This window comes from Chlamydotis macqueenii, chromosome 5 (assembly GCF_036417535.1).
Source record: "Chlamydotis macqueenii isolate bChlMac1 chromosome 5, bChlMac1.mat, whole genome shotgun sequence".
Classification (NCBI taxonomy): domain Eukaryota; kingdom Metazoa; phylum Chordata; class Aves; order Otidiformes; family Otididae; genus Chlamydotis; species Chlamydotis macqueenii.
The window spans coordinates 69,841,932-69,861,843 of NC_141560.1; the positions used below are offsets into that span (position 1 = coordinate 69,841,932).

The 19,912-nt window shown below is 40.3% G+C and overlaps 2 protein-coding genes across 10 annotated transcripts in view; both read right to left on the minus strand.

Annotated features, from left to right (window-relative positions):
• Positions 1-141: 141 nt before the first annotated feature.
• LOC104474300 (actin, aortic smooth muscle) lies at positions 142-18,578 on the minus strand. Of its 2 annotated transcripts, none has more exons than XM_086749907.1 (10): positions 17,890-18,578; positions 16,923-17,506; positions 14,124-14,270; positions 12,392-12,520; positions 8,767-8,877; positions 5,680-5,764; positions 4,584-4,745; positions 3,841-4,032; positions 2,267-2,448; positions 142-1,125 (listed from the first exon to the last, which is right to left on the minus strand). In XM_086749907.1, exons 3-10 carry the CDS (start codon positions 14,250-14,252, stop codon positions 982-984), a joined length of 1,134 nt encoding a protein of 377 aa, XP_086606033.1. In that variant the 5' UTR covers positions 14,253-14,270; positions 16,923-17,506; positions 17,890-18,578; the 3' UTR covers positions 142-981. The 2 variants fall into 2 exon arrangements, with proteins under 2 accessions (XP_086606033.1, XP_086606032.1); XM_086749906.1 differs by having other exon boundaries at positions 16,767-17,506.
• Positions 18,579-18,716: 138 nt separating this feature from the next.
• The window catches only part of LOC104477053 (uncharacterized), a 42,631-nt gene continuing 41,435 nt past the window's right edge, over positions 18,717-19,912 (minus strand). For all 8 annotated transcript variants that reach the window (XM_086749904.1, XM_086749899.1, XM_086749898.1 and 5 more), the window contains one exon: positions 18,717-19,344. In XM_086749904.1, coding sequence (XP_086606030.1) covers positions 19,186-19,344 — 159 coding nt within the window. In that variant the 3' untranslated portion in view covers positions 18,717-19,185. The remainder of the gene's footprint in view (positions 19,345-19,912) is intronic.

Consider the following 19,912-nt stretch of genomic DNA (forward strand, 5'->3'; position numbering starts at 1 on the left):
ACATTTTAAAATTGCTTAGCTAGAAAACTCAGAGGGAATGAAACCATTTTCATAATAAAATTAAAATATAAATTAGTAATTATTATGTTATCTTTAAGAGATAAACTAGTCACTATGAAATTAATGTAAGCCACAGCAGCCTTACATGGATAATTACACTTTTATTGATCCATTAAACCCGGAGCAGTTCAGTAACATGTGCAAAAGGTTATTATTTACTCCATAATCATTAGCTTAGCTTAGCATAGCACGTATATAGCAGAAGTAAATGAAACATCAGATAACTGCTTAGGAAGAGAGATTAAGAAAGCAATAATGCATCCAATAAATTAACCTGTTACACGTAGGTTCAGAAGTACTGTAGCTTGCTGAAGCTCCTTACTGATGGGGAGCGGTGGTCACGGGGAGCAAAGGTCTCCTGGTAAACAATTGCGGGATGCCAAGGAAAGATACCCATTCAGGCTCTACTGGAAGAATTGGTACCCACACGCACATGGGTACCCACGTGAATCCGCCACATCCTCAGTAAAAGAAACCCCCTTAGGTGAATCCTCTGTACCCCTTAACTGCCTAAAATAAGCCTTCTTTGTTACCCAAATCTTGCATTATGTTTGAGTTTGGAAGAATCACTTCTGTGCATACTTCAGACTCACCAGCGGTAAGCGGAGCCCAGCACACAGCAGCGTTGTGCGTCACCTCCTGGATGGCAGCGCCACCCTTACAAACGCGGGGGGGGGAAGGGATGTCTATCAAAATGTACAGTGTAACTACTGTTATTAGTCTTGGAAAACACCTATCACTGAAATATTACTCTCATTTTAGCATCAAAAATTAGAAGTAATTTGATAATTCATATGACATCCATACAGTGTGGTTTTTTAACATGTGGAGGAAAGCCAAACCACCCTCAGAGGGGAACGAGGGCAGGTGATGCGTAGAGAAAGAGCACTACTTATCACTGACAGTATGCGATGGAAGTATTCAAAAGCACTTGCGGTGGACAATAGAGGGCCCAGCTTCCTCATATTCATCTTTACTGATCCACATTTGCTGAAAAGTGGACAGAGATGCCAATATTGATCCCCCAATCCAGACAGAGTATTTACGTTCTGGTGGTGCAATCATCTAGAAGAGAAGTGCAATCCGTTGTAAGTGAAGTGATAAGCAGATAACACAGTAAACGTCTCTTTGGATGAAATAACTGGATTAAAGTCTCTTCATCACAGAGGCACAACTCTGATGAAGTAAAGCACCTTAGAGGTAGAAAGGCTGCCATATTTTTCTTCCACCTCAAGTTGATGTTACTGTGAGCAGACAAATATGGCAGCCCATGAGACATCTGTAGATGGCCCATAACATAGCTACCAAAAATTATAAGCATATGTGAAAGTTGTGAAATATTAACCTAATTTGGTTGTAAGTAAAGACCGCTGGGACTTCATAAAATGACCTGAGTATTTTCTTAAAGGATAGAAGAATTATTTTATGTAAAAAAATCCCAGCCCAAAACATTGAGATACGCCGGCACTGTGTGCCTAGCTAAGCACTAGATGTAAAGCCAGAAGACCTCCTGCTGATTTCCCCCTCAGCCACTGAATTGTTAAAATACACTGGATGAACCCCCCTGCTTCTGCGTGCTCCTGTTTCCATTCCTGGCGCTCCGTGTCACGTCTGTTCAACACGCCGTCTGCTGTCTGATATAAAAGGCCTCTCTATTTCCTATACATTGCCTTGAGTCCCAGACGAAGGGGTCCTTTCAAATAGCTAACAAGCTGCAGACTTTACGTGCTGCTTGGATTTTGGATTTATTCTTTCACCCTTTTCACTAATGACTTTCACTGATGGCTAAGCCTTGAAGTCTATAATATTCCCAGTATCTTCTCAAGTTGTTCGTGGCCCCTTGAGTATTTACAGCTTCATCTTCTCTAGGGTCCTCCCTACCTCCCTTGTTGTTCTGTGGTGTCCTTCCTCCCTCATAGCCCTGTTTCACTGGAAATCCCACAGGACTCTTCCTTAACTGTTTTTTCACATTTTCTCCAAAAGACCTCATCAACTCACATGGCTTCAGCAACTATTTTTATTCCAGCACCTCTCAAGTCCCTCTTTTAATTCTGCTTTGGTTGGTAGAAGAAAACAAGTCTTAATTAAGCAGGCTGTCTGAGCCTCTCCTAAAGTCAGGACGTTCTCTTATGGACAATTTAATTTGTTTATAAGATCTAGCTTTCCAACAAAAGCTTCTTTGGTAAGTGCAGGTGTTCAAAATTACCTTAATCTTCATAGTACTTGGAGCCAAAGCTGTAATCTCTTTCTGCATACGATCACCAATCCCAGGATACATGGTGGTTCCTCCGGAGAGGACATTATTCGCATAGAGATCCTTACGGATGTCAATATCGCATTTCATGATGCTGTTGTAAGTAGTTTCGTGGATACCGGCAGACTCCATCCCTGAGTGGAAAGAAGTTTCAACATGTTACTTCTCTTTGTTTCCTCCTTCTTCTTACTGTTATAATGAAAGGAGGGCTCACTAGTCCAAGCTGTCTCCCTTAGGAAAACTCCAGAAAAAAAAAACCTATGTGATGCTTAGGAGAGGACGGAGAAAGACAGGACATACTCAGACATACTCTTCACCTTCTTTACCATCTCAGCATAGTAATTATATAAGCAAAATACACTTGCAAAGAAGAAAGATCCACATCATGATTTCATACCGGGTTTTTTTACTTCCTCAAGTAAAAAAAAAAAAAAAAAAAAACCCAGGAAAAATATAAAATGAGGTCTTACTGCAATAGTTTGCCATTTTTATAATCTTTTATGATGCCATTAGTTAGAAATAGAAGACCACTTGGCATTTCAGTGAGCTACCTTGCTTTTGAGGTGTTGGTTTAATTTGAATGCCAGTAAAGTTAACGCACAGTACTAATTTTGCTAAAGAAAATGAACAGACCAGACACAGCACTGGGAATACGGTCTGAACTTTAAGTACTAGACTTTTTAACTAGATTAACACTCACATTTTGACAAAGATCTGTGAGCCAGGAAATCCTGATTTCCATCGCTACGTTTCTGATACTGACCATTGTTGAGCACCAACTCTGATCCCTGATAAACTTCTGGCAGCCAGTTCCCTCTGTCTACTCAAGAGAATTTATCCTGCTGATGTCCAAATACAGAACTCAGAGCTATATTAATGTTTGAGTAGTTTCCTTCCTAGATACATAAATATGTACCTATCTTCACCACTCATTTTAATGGAAATCGTGACAAACTGCCTGCAACCATTTTGCTCTCTCCTCAAGAGCGGAATTCAAGTGGGAAGTGGGAAATCTGTGAGGGCAGCATGAGTTACCACATCAAGTGTCAGTCATCCACTGGATAGAATGGGAATTTTAACATTCAAGATCTGCATAAGCTGCTTATGTGGGTTTTTTATCTAGATCCTGCTTCTGTTTATCATTTTATTATATTAATCTGTAATTTAATAATACAAAATCAAACTGTATATTATTTTCCAGTAGTTTTATCTTTAATAAGGACAAAAAGAATGATCTTCTGACAGTACTATAAAATGTCACCTTATAAACTACTGCATTCATAAGAAGTTGAAATCACCTTCGGATTCAGGTATTTCTAAACTGGCAAGCGTCTTTCGTTCAGCAGCTGAGGCAGCAGCGTTCACAGCTTGTGAAGAGCTGATTAAGTCCAAAAGAAGCTGCCTGTTTCTAAGGACATTTGATAATAAATACCTCGGTTCCTACAGCCGAAGGTTGTCTATACTCTCTAAGAAATTCTTATTTTCATTCCCTGTCAAGTCCCTAGAAAAAAAAAGTCCTGTCCCACCTATGAAGGATGGCTGGAAGAGAGTTTCCGGGCATCGGAACCGTTCATTTCCAATGGTGATGACTTGTCCGTCAGGAAGCTCGTAGCTCTTTTCAAGGGAGGAGGAGGAAGCAGCAGTTGCCATTTCATTTTCAAAATCCAAAGCCACGTAACAAAGCTTCTCCTTGACGTCTCTCACAATCTCCCGTTCCGCTGCAGACAGCCAATAAGTTTTTAATCAAGATAGAGTATGACAGCCAGGACACAGATTTTCTCACGCACTTTTCCCCAAGTTCATGAGGGTCATACGGTTCATTGGGTTCTGACCTCTCTATTGTCTCAACAACGTGATTTTCCATTTGCATTACCAGATTTCCCTCATCAACAAATAAAAGATATATTGTGCTACAGAATACTGTAAAAATTAATGTTTACACGTCTACGTCCCAAAATCCCCAGAGGTTCATCCATTGCCAGCTACTAACTTGGTTCCTTTGTCCGTGAAAGGGGTATGATCAGACACAACAACCAGTTGTATTTGTCAGTGACTTAGGATTTCCTAATAAGGTCACAGCCTCATCCTTGATGCTCTACATATACGCTGAACGCCAAAGTCAGGAGAATCCCGTTAGCTAACACGAACTATTTTTCCCAAGCCAACCTAGCCATAGGGATTTTGATGCATCCCACCAGCTACACGCTTCCTGCCCAATAAGACAACAGAACAAATGTATGCAAAGTGCATCCGAAGCCCAGCTCATTACCAGTGGTGACAAAAGAGTAGCCCCTCTCGGTAAGAATTTTCATGAGATAGTCAGTCAGGTCCCTGCCTGCCAGATCGAGTCTCATGATGGCATGAGGCAAGGCATAGCCCTCATAGATAGGCACGTTGTGCGTCACGCCATCCCCAGAATCCAAAACTATTCCTGGAACATGAAAGGAAAGGAGAAGTTGGTTATTTCCCAGTGATAGAGAGTCTCCACGTACTCCATGTCCTCAACAGAAACATGCAACTGCCATTGACATAAGCCATTCCAGGGAAAATACAACAATGGTTTGTCTGTGCACAGCCATGTTACTTATATTCTTGGATAGGAAATGAAGTACATGTTTTCCACTCAAAATTAATAAGGCATTTCTGATACCTAACATGCACAGGCATAATTGATTTTTAAGCATAAAACAAGTATTTATGACAATTATAATTCCTATAAGCTGGTGATCTCTTTATTCAAAATTATATTGTGGCATCAGTCTACAAAGACAGATGGTATTTTAATTTTTTCAAAGTATATGAAGACTCAAGGGCTGCTAAGATGTAATTTATTGTCTCAACGCTTGATCAGATTCTAAATGGCAACAAGAAGACAGCTCCACACCAATTCTAATTATTGCTTAACAGCAGACTTCATTAGGTGATTGAAATTCAACTTTTAAATAAAATATTTTCGTTTAGCTACTGATTTTTTTTTTTCTACTGGGAATGGAGCTTAACAATAGAGGTAGATCTAAAGTAAGAAGGAACCGTGGGTTTGGAACAATCTAGTTAAGATACAGCTTCTTCTCCATCCCATGCAATTAAGGGCAGTATCAAACTGTATGGTCTCTCATCTGTTGAGCTGCAGTCACTTGAGCTTTTGAAGCAGAAAGTCATAAAACTACAGCCGTACCTGCCGTGAAGTTGAAAACAACACAGAAGTACTTGCAGAGCACGGTGGGAAGTATTCCCTTTCCATATGGCTATCAGTTCTTCTTCATACACAGCTGGGGCCCCATAACTGACAGATATCTGCGCGTGTGCGTGCGTGTACATCCACGAGGGAAAGATAGGGGGAAAACACGGCTCCCAGAAAGACTCACCAGTCGTTCTTCCAGATGCATAAAGAGACAGCACGGCCTGAATTGCTACATACATGGCTGGCACATTGAATGTCTCAAACATAATCTGGAACGAAGAATTTGAAAAACTTTAGGATCAAGAATTTGAAAACCTTTAGGATCAAGAGTATCTGAAGAGACAGTAATTTTTTTTTTTTTAATGAATGCTGCCAGTTACTACTCCTCAGTCATCTCCTCAACTGCGGTTCATCAACAGCACACTATGTTTTCTTTAATATTTCATAAAAAAAAAAAATCATCACTGAAGTCAGTGGATATCTTTCCATTAACCTCAGAGTAGGTCAGATTTTACTGATGATGTTAAGTGAAAATGACACCACGGGATAACTTTTTTTTTACCATAATGGAAGGACTACAGCAATGCAGCAGTCTAAGGTTTTTACATACATACACACATAAACACACATATATAAAAAAATCTATAGAAGACACAGTTGGAAGAAGTCACGAGGAATAATCTGCCTATTCCCATCTCAAGGAAGAATCAGCCGTTCCTGACATCACATCTCAGAAATTCCTCTGCTGGAGCATCCATGGATTTCTCCAGCAAACAAATGTAGTGATACACTATACCGAATATAACCAGATTTTTCTTGATGTCTAGCTAAAACCTCAGCTGCTCTAGTTTAAACTCATTACATCCCATTCTTCTCCCCCAGCAAACACAACAGTTTGTCTTTTCTCTTTATGGCTATCCCAACCATATTCTCCTGTCTCATCCCCCACCTCCTCTGCTCTAACAAGCTCCAGTTCTTTCCATCTTTCCAAGTCCATCACTAAACCATGTCCCTAAGTCTACATCCCTAGTCTACCATCTACACGTCTTCTAAAAACCTCCAGCAATGGTGACTCAACCATCACCATTGTACCCATCAGAGCCACGGACATCAGGGGGTTAAACGTAAACTTCGGATTTCGTAAGCTAATACCTTCGCCAACAAAGTCTACTTTTAATGAAAAGTATGCTTTCAATTAAAGAATACACAAATTACTGATATTTCATAGTTAATTAATGTAATTAATTTAATGCAATCAGTAATAAACAATAAGCCTTTAAACAATCTGGAAAACAGGATTTATCATTACAGTATAATGACAGAGAGACAGTCTTAGGCATGCCTACTGTATAAACCACACCTCCCAGTTGTTATAAACCAGGCTTTTCTTATAGTCTGTTGTTGCTGTTTATGTCCCAGTTGTATTCTCTCCCAGTAATGCACGCTGTCAAGCTCACTACTTAATTAGTTTATTTACACCGTTGCTAAATTGATGCATAATCTTCCTATTAAATATATGCCAAAAGTGGGCACAAAGGAAAGCGCAGAGCCACATCTAATTTTCCCAGCAGATTTTACACCTATATCTGTACTTAAATCGCACTTCCTTCTGCTTACATCACTGGCTAAATTTATAATGTGGCCTTTTGGCCAAGATGATCCTTGAAAATATACAAACTTCAGAGGTCGACTTTTGGTTCTGATCTCAGTTTGCTAAATCACTGGGTATATCATAGGCAAAAATGCTTAGCAAAGCCTCATTTCAGTTTGAATGCTTCAGACAACATATTTTCCCAAGCCAGCACAAACATTCCAGTTTTTGAACATTTTTCCCCCGATCCCTGAAGAGGAGCTCCAGTTGGGAGCTCCACAAAGTCATCTGGTTGATGGCTTTCAAACATGTTTATTCAAACCTTCAAAAAAAAAAAAAAAGAAAAAAATCCGTTCTGATAAGATAACTAGCATTTTGTCTGATGCAAAAGTGTTGATAAAGTGACAATCTTCAGGGTAGAAAGCAGGAGCTGGTAGAGCATGAGCTGAGGAGTTGCTCTACAAGTTGAGCACTCTTGGTGGCCAGAGGTAAGCACATGAGAGGTGTCATTGATCCAAAACTCACACAGAAGCGTGATTCAGCTGGCACATGACCCCTGTTACAGCGCTTGCAAACCTCATATTTAAATACATCAATGACTCATAACTCTGTCCAAAAAAAATACATGGATCCTGGGTTGACATTACAGAATTACAGAATTATTATCAAGATTGGAAAAGACCTAAAAGATCATCCAGTCCAACCATCACCAATACTTCTCAGCTAAATCATATCCCTCAACACAACATCCAAACGTTTCTTGAACACCCCCATGGTCGGTGACTCCACCACCTCCCTGGGCAGTGCATTCCAGTGCCTGACTACCCTTTCCGAGAAGTAATATTTCCTAATGTCCAGCCTGAATCTCCCCTGGCGCAGCTTGAAACCATTGCCTCTAGTTCTATCACTGTCTACACGAGAGAAAAGGCCGACCCCCTAGCTCACTACAACCTCCCTTCAGGAAGTTATAGAGAGCTATAAGGTCTCCCCTGAGCCTCCTCTTCTCCAGACTGAACAATCCCAGCTCCCTCAGCCGCTCCTCATAAGACTTGTGCTCCAGACCCCTCACCAGCTTCGTAGCCCTCCTCTGAACGTGTTCCAGGGCCTCAATGTCTTTCTTGCAGTGAGGGGCCCAAAACTGAACACAGTACTCGAGGTGCGGCCTCACCAGTGCCGAGCACAGGGGGACAATTACCTCCCTGTTCCTGCTAGTAACACTGTTTTTGATGCAAGCCAGGATGCCATTGGCCTTCTTGGCCACCCGGGCACGCTGTCGGCTCATGCTCAGCTGAGCATCAATCAGTACCCCCAGGTCCGTTTCCTCCACACAGTCCTACACACCGAAACTCGGCAACAGAAGCCGCCATAGCCTCCGCTTCCAAAACTGAGCACACACACGGTCTTGTGAAGAAAGAAAATTACTTCAAGCTTTTAAGAGGCTGTTTTCATGAATGTCACTGCCATGCACAAGCATGAAACATTTTTGGGCCATCCAGAGAACTTGCATGAGCAGAAGAAACTTTTGCTCTGTCACCATGCCTTAGCCAGCATGCTAATCCACAATAAACCTTAAGGGATTATTGGCCAGATTAAGAAGAAAGTTGACTACCCAGGACTATTTATATTTTTTTAGCTGCTTATGTGCAGAAATGATCTGCGGCACAACATTCAGATGATTACCTGAGTCATTTTTTCACGGTTGGCCTTCGGATTCAAGGGGGCCTCGGTCAGCAGGACGGGGTGTTCCTCCGGCGCAACCCGGAGTTCGTTGTAGAATGAATGATGCCAAATCTAAAAAAGGAAAATCGCTTTAGAAAAGCGTTCTGAAAATTATTTCTTCTGACCACAGAACTAGACAGAGACTGTGTAGTCCGTAGACTGGAGACCGATCCAGTTGCAAGATGATCGTTAGAAATCTAATTATTAACACAGAGGCAAAAGGCCCTTTACGTCACAGATATTTCACCCAGTAGATCCTGAATCAAACTCTCATTTACTATAGAGTAACTAAATTTCTTAGTCACAGTCTGTAAAGCACTGTCATATTTTTCCACGTTGGAAGGTGCTACCTCTATCAAAAGAAGCTTGCTTGGATTGTCTGAGGACTATGTTTGTGAGGAACTGAAAGGATTTTTTTCCTTGATGCCAGCTCAAAGACAGACTGTTCAGTAACATGACAAAATATCTCTTATCTTCTTGTTTAATTATTTTCTACTCTCATTTCTTTTTTTTCTCTTTTTAGTTCAGCTTGGTCTGACCCAACAAGCTTATTTCTGAGCATAAAACATCAGGATAGTTTTATGGGTAAGTGTATTTTTTCATATCCTAGAAACAACTATTATTATGCTCCAAAATGAACTTAAGAGGAAAAAAGATCTTCTCTGAATTTGAAGCACCCACAAAGTCAATAGCTGTCCAGAGTGGGAATTATTCATTAAGAAAATTATGCGGCCCCTCAAAAAAATTTAATTTCATCTCAGTCCCCTAAAAAAAAAAAAAAAAAAAAAAAAAATTAGATGTTTCCAGAACTGGGGCTTGGGCTGTCAGGCCATCTTCTATTTGAAGGTTTAAAATACCAATACAGGGAGAAATTAAATAAAACAGAAAGCAATCATGTAAAAGTTTGAAAAATATATAAATCAGACGTACAAAGAAAAAGACTGCTATTTCAGACAGGAAAGAACTAAGGGAAGAAAAGGAAACCTCAGTGCTTACACAATTCAATGTACCGGCAATTTTGGCAGCGAGGAACAAACCTGGACTCACAAAGCAGGACCCTGCCTAAAGCTCGGGCAGTTTGTAGGTTTCTCCTCCAACCCAGGCAGGATTCAGCACTGTACAGCCCATTAGATTCAACCTAATGATAACCCTAACGTGAACGGATAATGATATTCTACAAGAAACAGAAACAGTTCGGTGTTGGATTTTATAGGTCATAAGAATTCGACGTAAGGAGTGAGAGCAACAGCAAAGATAAATTACTGAGGAAGAATTATTCCAACACTTAAATTAAATATTTAGGTAGTCACCAGAGCCAGAAAACCTCCACCCCAACGCTTCCCCTCCCATACGTTGTCAGCTCGGTCGCTGGGAACAAATGAACAGTGATGTACAATGCCCAGTATTCCCACCCCGCGGGAAGCAGAGCGGTCCCAATTTGAATATTGGGAACTGAAGCACACAAGGAGAAGAATGCTTTGTTTCATTGCCTACACGTCCTCCGCCCGATTCACACGAATGTCTGCGCGTCCTGCGGCATCCTCACGCGCACTCAGCCTCATCTTTTGGTGACCCCCTGCTTTCTGTAATGTGTGGGCGGTTGGGCGCTGCACTGTTATGCCTTTGTCCCATTTTTTTGGCACATTACCCAGTAATTCTCTTGTTTCTTCCACATTATTCCCAAGCAGTGGAAAGAAATTTGTGCTACGGATGAAAATCATGCAATTGGCTTTAAAAAAAAAAAAATCTTATGGAGGAAAAATATATATACATATACAAATATATTCCCTTAGCATTAAAACTTTAGGAATTGCATTTCAGAATTTATTTGCAATAATCACAAATAGCAGTGCTGCCTTTCTCTCATGCTTCTTTTTCCTTTTTTTCCACTCATTGCTCATTCGCTTGAAAGCAGCCTCTGCTTTCTGTCCCGCTCTGCTCCTGAGCTCAGCACGAAGTCCAAGCACAACTCCGTGTCGGAGCGTCTTTGCCAGCTGCTGCACGTTGCAAGCTGTATGTCAGAAGGTAAGTTTGGGCTAGGAACCTGCTCTCACAAGGAATTCCTTCATCCATCTAAGTAACAAAGAAAAGGAAAATTCAACCGACAAGAACCCGTATGGTATCTGACCATTATTTGAATTACAGCACTGTCTGAAGCCTCCACCACATTACACTCAAAACCAAGAAAATATAATTTCTTGCTGAATGCAGACAGCGGGAAAATTATGAGGAAGACCAACATAATGGGATGTAGGAGGTGACTTTCTACTCTGCAGAAACGAGCGAGGTGTCCTCCCAGGAAGCAGTGCAGTAATGAAATGCAAATGCTATGCTTCCATCTAGAGGAGCAGGGGGGCAATTTATTTCCAAAGATGAACTGAGGCACTCTCGTCGCTCCTGTATCAACTTTGATCTGTTCATCTGGAACACTCTGCGCTTACCAGTTTGGGGTCATGAACATGACACCATAACTGGCTTTAGATATGCGCATTATAACTGCGTACATCTCGTCTCAGCAAGTGGAAGTACAGAACACCACCGGCCCCATGTCTTCCTTTCAGTGGTATTTTCCACAGGAAAACATTACTGGAAGAATTAGCTTGTGGAATTTCCTTCCCAGCCCATTCCACCTGGAGACAACAAGGGACTGGCTGGCAAACCTGTCTCTAACTGGGAGGTACAATGTTTCCACCCACAGACTCAGATGCTCCCCGAGGAGACCAGGACATCTGGGATATCAGAGCGAGAGTGCCCTCAGGACTCCTCCTGCCTCTCCAGCGTCTGCCACGAGCACACCTCATTGTCGCCTGCGCCTGGTCTGGGATGTCCTTCAGCGGGCATTTCACGGAGCGGTCATTGCACTGGCCACATGTCAAGAGAGTCGCGCTTGATACGGAATAAAGGCACCTTCTCACCATCCAGACATTAAGAACTAACCAGAACTGGCAACAGAAAAACATGCTCCGGGAAAAAAAAAGAAAAAAAATCCCACTCTCAAAGAACTGGTGTAGGGATAGGAAGCCGCAATCTGTCTTTTCCTCTTTAATTGACAGTGAGAATGTCATGTGCAATACGAGATGTGGGCATCACCCATCATCTTCTTCATGTAGGCGAGTACTGAGGAGGGAAAAATCACCCCTCCACCTCAGTTTTTGATCCCAACTTCAGTAATGTATCTTTAATATTTCTCTGATTCCCCTCTGATGAATTGGAACCTGTTGGATTTTTTGTGTTTTGGTTGGTTGTTTGTTTGTTTTTGTTATTTTTTTACTTTAGCTACTTTCTATCATTGTCAAGCATTCTGCCTCAGCATGAGCCTCAAGACTGAAAACAGTATGTATAAAGGATAAAACACTTTCATAACATACTGCCAAGTCTGGTGAGTAATAAGCATTTACTTTTTAAAAGAACAGTAACTCTGGAAGTGCCAAGACCTGCACTAGCATATGGTACGATCCCTTTACCTATACTGAGATTACAAATTCTTCAAGGATTTTCCCTTTGCTTTGCAAGAAGATTAATGGCAAATTGTGTGTCTTGAGTAAGATGATGCCTCAAAAAAACTACACTAAAAATAAGCACCCACCTTTTCCATGTCATCCCAGTTAGTGATGATTCCATGCTCGATGGGATACTTCAGTGTCAGGATGCCTCTTTTACTTTGTGCTTCATCCCCTACGTAGCTGTCTTTTTGACCCATGCCAACCATAACACCCTGCAAAGTATATTATTCTAATATTATTGCAGTACATCATGCACATTAGAGAAAGAACATCGTTTTTAAGTTAAAACTTCGTGTGAAATATTGTACCTGCTACTGCTGTTCCAGAACGTACCCACAAGGAAGTAAAATGTGAATTTATTGGGAATCACCTACTCCGTACGGACATCTCCTATCAACCCACCAGGAAAAGCAAGGTGGCTTCAAAAAGGAAAGAAGGCATCTTGGTGCAAGCACTTGGTGCAACCAATGCCCACGCAGGAGCCCAGCCAAGGCAGGCATCAGCAAGCTCATGGTTCTCCACGAGGGATGGGCCCTTTGTCATCGCACAAAGGAATGAAGAAAAGGAATTACAGGTGAAAGAGATGTCATCTCATTTTGGCTCCACAGATTATATATTCGGTCGCACTTTGCATATAGGCAGTTCCACCATTGCCTTTAAATGGTGACATTATTCCTCTTTGTTGGAAGTGAAGTGGTTTTGAAAAGTATACGTATCGATAAAAAGCATTCAGTTATATAAAACAGAGATTTTCTAAAAGAAAACTCACTTACTGAATAATAGTTTTGCTAGGTTTATCATGTTTGCGTTAGGAAGCCTATCATGATTGCCTCAAATAACATAACATCACACAAAGTAAAATATTATTTATCAACTAGCATAAAAATATTTATTTTTTCTCATAGATATATTTTAATTCCATGGATTCAATAATACAGCTGCTCAGTTGCTTAACTGTGCAAAATTCCATGTCAGCTCTAATCACCAATAAAAGCCAATGAACAATTTGAGAGGTTAGAGAATAGACACATTTCCAATCACCGATGTTCACCTTCAGCAATTCAGGGTGGTGTTCAAAACGTATTCCTTAAAATGCATAGTATTCTGTGCCTGTCAAACCAGGCTTATTTAGTGCAGCAAAAGAACACACAGAACTTCAGGGAAGGGTTTTTACAGCCCAGAAAATTAAAATCTGACTCAGATATGAATAAAATGAACAAAAATCTGCATCTTCTACTTATAAAGGAACTGTTGGGAAACTAATTAAGCAGAAAGACCCCTTCTGAGATTAAGAAAAGCCTCATTTATCCATTCCAGTCCTGTTTGAGTTGATACAGCCATGTGCTAGAAACCTTTTTTTTTGAAGTTTATTGGGCCATATTGTAGCTTAATGGAAGAAAATGAACTTTTCACTATTATTTGTTTGGTTTCTCATGTTAGCAATGTTCTGTCTATCTTTTTCTCTTTGTACTGATGCAGCAAGTATTAATTAATCCAAAAAGCTGGGGGTTTTCTTTCCATAATACACTTCCATTATCATTGTAACACTGATGTTCTCCTATGGTTAACATTTTATGGCTGAAAAACATCTTCTCCAAAGGATCAAGAAGTTTCCCTTAAAGAGATGCAGCTCAATCCTCCAGTTAACAAGCCAAACTCCCACAAAGGCCGATGGGACCCCTACCGGAATAAATCTGATGCTTTATCATTGCCATGCCTAAAGACTCAAAAAAAAAAAAACAAACCCAAAAAACCAAAACCAACCCAAAACAACCACCCAAACCAGTCAGCACCTCCACTTTGGTCCCAACTGACCTGATGTCGAGGACGTCCAACGATGGATGGAAATACAGCTCTTGGGGCATCGTCTCCTGCAAACCCAGCTTTGCAAAGCCCAGAACCATTGTCACATACAAGGGCAGTGGTTTCATCCTCATCACACATGGTGCCTCACAATTTTGGCTGCAAAATAGTAATTTGGAAGGGGGGAGTAGATAGAACAGGACAGAAGCAACTCTCCATTATTTAGACAGCAAAATGCTGTAATTTTGGCAAAAAAAAAAAAAAAAAAAAACCTCAATAGCAAAGTCTATGCTAAAGCCCCAGTCTTCCAAAGCATCTTAATTATCCATATAAATTTCAGCTTGAATAGGTTTTACTGAAGCAAATTAATCAGGACATTCAGCCTTCGTTTCCAAAAGAGACATCTCCTGTGCTGTAGCCTCCAGGAGTCCTGTGATTCTCTGTTAATTGGCCTTGTGACCATGAGACAAGTCCAGCTAGGGATAGACATTCAGGTCTACTTGGACACAAGCAAGTCCAAGCTTTTCCAAGGCTGAATTATCTTTTAGAAATTTCATTTGTTAAAAATGAATTGATCACATGCACCTACCAGGTATAATCTCAGTATGGTAAATAACAGATAATCTCAGAGATGATAAATAACAATCACCCAATATTCATTACTTCAAAGACCACGGTTGATCCCCACTGGCATTTTTAAATTTGCCTTTTTCTTAGAGGGTCACCACCAACTTTAACCAACCAACCAAAAATAACCCCCTGAAAAAGTTTCAGGGAAGCGTTTGCTGTGTGTTTTTACACGACAGCTCCTCTGTAAGGTGAAGTGCTCTCTACGGGACCCGGTCCATATTTGTAAGTGGTAACCACCTTATCAAAGTGGTTATTCTGGGAAGCAGAACAAGAGGCAGCTGGCACAACCACCCAGGAACAACTCAACTTCAGCGGTTGGCCAACACATCAGACGAAGTCCTGAACTCATTGAAATTCATGGCAAAACTCCCATCGAGGAGGGGGGCCTGAATTTCACCAAGACTTCTGTTTCAGATTCCTCAGCTATTTTTAGGACTGTACGATTGCCTCTTTAGGCAGTCAAGGAGAGGGAAGGATTTTATTTTTCCTTCTCTGGCAACTTCACTTGGTAGGGAAGGATACTTCAGAAATGGGAAAGGAATTTAAAACAGCACTTGTTCAGCAATGTTCTGGTCCCTAAGAATGCAAAAAAAAAAATGTATCAAGTATCATTTTTCAATTAATGCAAGAATGCACTTGACTTCTGAGGGCACTGCAGTCCCACCTCAATGCTGTGGACACAGGCGGGCCAGGAGTGGTGGCACCACAGCCATCAGCGTTTGGGTTTGCCCTGCAATCACCTCATGCCATCCTCTTTGCAGAGTTTAAAATTTCTCATGCTCTTCAGAGAGTCCCTGCAAGAACATCCAAAGTCCCTGGAGATTTACAAACAGGAAGAGTTTTGGGTTTTAAAGTTTGAGCTGCATGAAGCTCCTCCTGTTCAACCCTTTCCTGGATGCTCTGGGAATGATCCCAATGCTCGCAGGTCAAATGGAAGCATAATTCCAAAATACGACATTATTTTAAACAGGAAAAATAATTTTAATCCTTGTTGATGTACCCGTGACTGGAAGATTCTTTTGCACTTCAGGAAGCAGAATGATTTTATCACATAAATTTGTTAACAGCTTTAATACAAGAATGCTTAACAATTAGTTCCCATAGCTGGTATTTTGGAGCATTTGTTCATGCTACCATGGATTGTTATTTTCTTCTAAAATCCTCAGGAAAAGGCTTTTAGAATGCAATAAACCAACCATTTACCAGCAGTACCCAACATTACAGAACTGCACCCTGACTCTGACTCCATCCGGAGAGAAACTCAGTTCTTAAACACATCAGAAATGACATCAGATGGGATACTAGGATTCAAAAGTGAAGAATTTTAAAGCAGAAAAATGCTACAAAGCTGTGAGAGTTCAGCATCACTCCTTGGCTCTGAAGAAGGCTGAACAGGACCAAGATATTTAATCCTCCATGGTGAGGAATAATACTCCAAATACTCCAAATCATTCATGCACACAGCAATTTCATACGCAGTCATGTATGTAAAACTAAGGTAACTACAGCCGTACTCAGAGAAACAAAATTCAGAGGGAAAGCCCAGCTGATCCATACAAGTTACACTTCACAGTCCCGGCAGCAACTGTTTCTTTGCTCATCATTACTTAATTACAAGGTGAATGAACTGATAAAGAGCACCACTTAAAATTTTCGTTGATTGAGTCATGTTATTGCTTTACAGCTGCTGAATTTACAGGTTTAATAATCGTTTTCACAAAGCAGCTATTTGGAAATCTTGTCACCAGATGAAGTTCCTAAATCAATTTCCTAAGTTTGCTTTAATTTTTTATTTTCAATTTTTATTCTGTTAATTCCCAGTGCAAAATTAAATACAATTAACAGAGAACTTCCTTTTTGGTGTCTGCATAAGGCCTGATGTCCAGACAGCAAACACTATTGAAGTGTTCTTCCAGGTTTTGGATAGACTAAGTAGGTTTCATTGCACTCTACTGATCCTTCCAGCAATGAGGACAAGGAAGATCTGCACGTTTCCCTGCAACCACACAGTCAAATCTGAATTACCTTACACCAGGAGACCCTTTGGAATTCCTTCAAAGCTTGAGGCAAACGGCATCCAAGTCCAGCAAGCGTGTAAATCCCCGAAAGATCTCAGACCAAGTGAAGCGAAGCATTAAAATCATGAATTGCAACACAAAAACCTCTCAGGGCAATACTTACCCAGGAAAAGGTGACGATTTGTAAAAGCCTCTTTGTAAATGACATGATCTCACCTTCCATTACATTTATATCAGCTTCTGGAATGGAGTTCGCAGAATATCAACACGTGTCAAGCCATTTTTGGAAACTTTTTTTTTTTTGTTTTCAGTTTGTGCTTATCACAGTGACAGCACAAAGGCCTGGATAAATTAGGGCACAATTTCTAACATCTCTGGCTCTTTTCCCACTCACCAACCTGCTATGCCCCATGACAGAGGGCTGTTTTCTCCCACGAAGACAAAAATCCCTCACATGGGATGAGTAAGACTGGAAGGATTTGTAGGTCCACTGTTGTCATTGGAAAGCATTCTGCTTCATTATAACACAATTAGCTAAGAATAGCTCATTATCATTCTGTTAACAGCCATCTTCAAGCTGGGAAGGGAAAAGTCTTACCATGTACAGTACTCATGTTTCAACTGTACCTGGTGTTCGCGTGGCGCAAAGACTGAAAATAGCCGACTTATCTCAGTATTTGGGTGACACTGCGGCTGAAAACGGGGGCTGAATCAGCAATCAGCCATTCAAAAGAGATGAGCCATTACCTTTTTACAAAAAAAAAATACATCCATTATATAGGAATACACTGCAGCTATATAGAAATCCAGATCTTTACTAGACTAAGAACTACTAAAGAACAACCAAAAGAAGAAAGTTTACAGGATTTGCCTCCAGTGGCAACTACGGCTGGAAGTATTTCCCATTCCATACGACAAACACAAATGATGCAGAATTTGGTAAATGTTAACTCTGCAAATGTAAATGCCAACCAACCTCTCTTTCTTACTTGTCACACAACTGCGCAGCAAACCTCAAATAAAAGAATCCTTGGACCTTAAGCGGATCATTTACTTCAACATCTGCTCAAAATCAGCCTTGTACCTCCCCATCAGTAAAACTGATGGAATCCTTCCATTTCCATACTCACTGCGTTTTTCTTTTCCCACAAGATTTTTAGGATTTTAGTCCAGCAAACAGGAAATCAAACAGCCACTCCTTTTTTGTGACTTCATGTCTACTCCTTTAGACTCTGCTTGTTTGGTTTATATCTCCATTTTATACAGATGTGAGCGGAAACACAGAGAGAAGAGAACACCAACAAACAATATGGGGTGTAAAAACAACCTTCCAGCTTCCAGTGGCCACAGTCTTCAGAAATAAGCTATTTTTGAAGCAGAGAAATAGTTGCACAGTTTCAGAGAACACTGTAACAAAAGATGGATGTATTAATACGCAGCACGTAACACTATCACATGGCTACAAAAACTGAATACAAATCCTCTGCTTCTTATGGGCTCTTAGTTGAAAGCGTACCCTTTATTTGTTTGTATCTCGAAGCCCAAGTATGTAAAATTTGTAAGGCTGTGTCTTTATAAGCTTGAATTTCACCTGTTGAGCAGCTGAGTAGCACTTTGCCACTAAAATACACAGTAGCTAAGCCCACCAAGACAAGAAGTGCAATTGAATTTAAAAAAATAAAATAAAATAAAATAATCAAAGAAACAAACAAACAAACAAAAAAACCATGAGGAAAATGACAGAAATTGCACCTTTTAACAACAGCAAAGGAATATAAGAAGTTGAAGACATTTCTTGTCATCTCAATTCTTAATCTTTAATCATCGGCTTACCTCATTACCACATACATATCTCTGCACCTTGCCAGAGCCATTACGAACTGCATGGCCAAAGAACAACCTTCTTAAATCTTTTATTTTCAGTTAAAAAAAAAAAAAAAAAAAAAAAAATCAATAATCCAGTAGTTCTTCCTTTATTGCACTCTATAAAACTTCTTGTTATAATCAAGAAGCCAATAAACAGTAATTGCTGAATATTCCTTTAAAATTTATAGTTTAACTCTTAAAATAAAATTTATATAGAAAAGATATCATTTACAACCCATTCAGTAGTAATCAATCATTACGTACTCACAAACAATATTAAATAACTTGTATGCAGCAGTTTCTTTATAGGGCAAACAGAGGGGAATATTTTCTCCTTAGCAAATATAATATTCCACTGTTAAAGAGCAATTCAAGTCAACTTTGGAGCAACTGTGATAGACACAAATTTCTTTTCAGAAGCGTAAGATTCATGTAGTGTAACAAGAATATATACAACTGTGTCCAGTGCATAGCTTAACAGCAGCATGTGAAGAGTCTATGATCTTGAATTGGCACACCGTTACCTACAGGGAAATAATTTACCAGAAAACGCAGTCTATTCAGAGAACACCAGTGAGGCACAGTAAAACAACAAGGTGTAGTGTAACTAGGTACGTGAGGAATAAATAGCGGGATTTTGCTCTGGAGGTCAGCAGCTTCGAACAGTAAAGACTTCGTCCTCGAAGCCATCTTCTGAAGGAAAGGGCTCCTCCTTTCATCTGGGTAGGAAACAAAAAACGTCAAATAAGTCATCACAAATAGAGACAAGAAGTTCCACTGCAACTTAGATTTCTGAGGCCCCATACACCTTTTGTCGCCGATGCAGCACAGGCTGTAAGCATAAATGATTTAAAGGCTAAAGAAAGCAGCATTAGTAAAAGGGGAGAGGAATGGATTTGTATGTTATGTAATTACATATGCATACTAGAGATGAAAATGCAGTTATATGCATACACATTTTATTTAATGGCCATGTGTAATATATATGTGATGACCCACATTTTAATTTGCACGTATGTAATGTGTTCTATGGCATGGTTTACACAGCTGCCTGTATTTGCCTCACCATCCACAACCCAAACAGAAAGAAATTAAGGACGTTTTTTCAGTAAAATGTAGTTTCAGTAGTAGCTTGCTACTCTGAATACAGACACCCTTACGGCCCACCCATCCCCATGATACTTGACACAATAAAAGAGTTCTTCCCAGTCAGCTTTTCAGAGGCAGGCAGATGACACAAGTAGCTGCTTCATGCCAGTGTTTACATATAAGGAGGACAACTCAAAA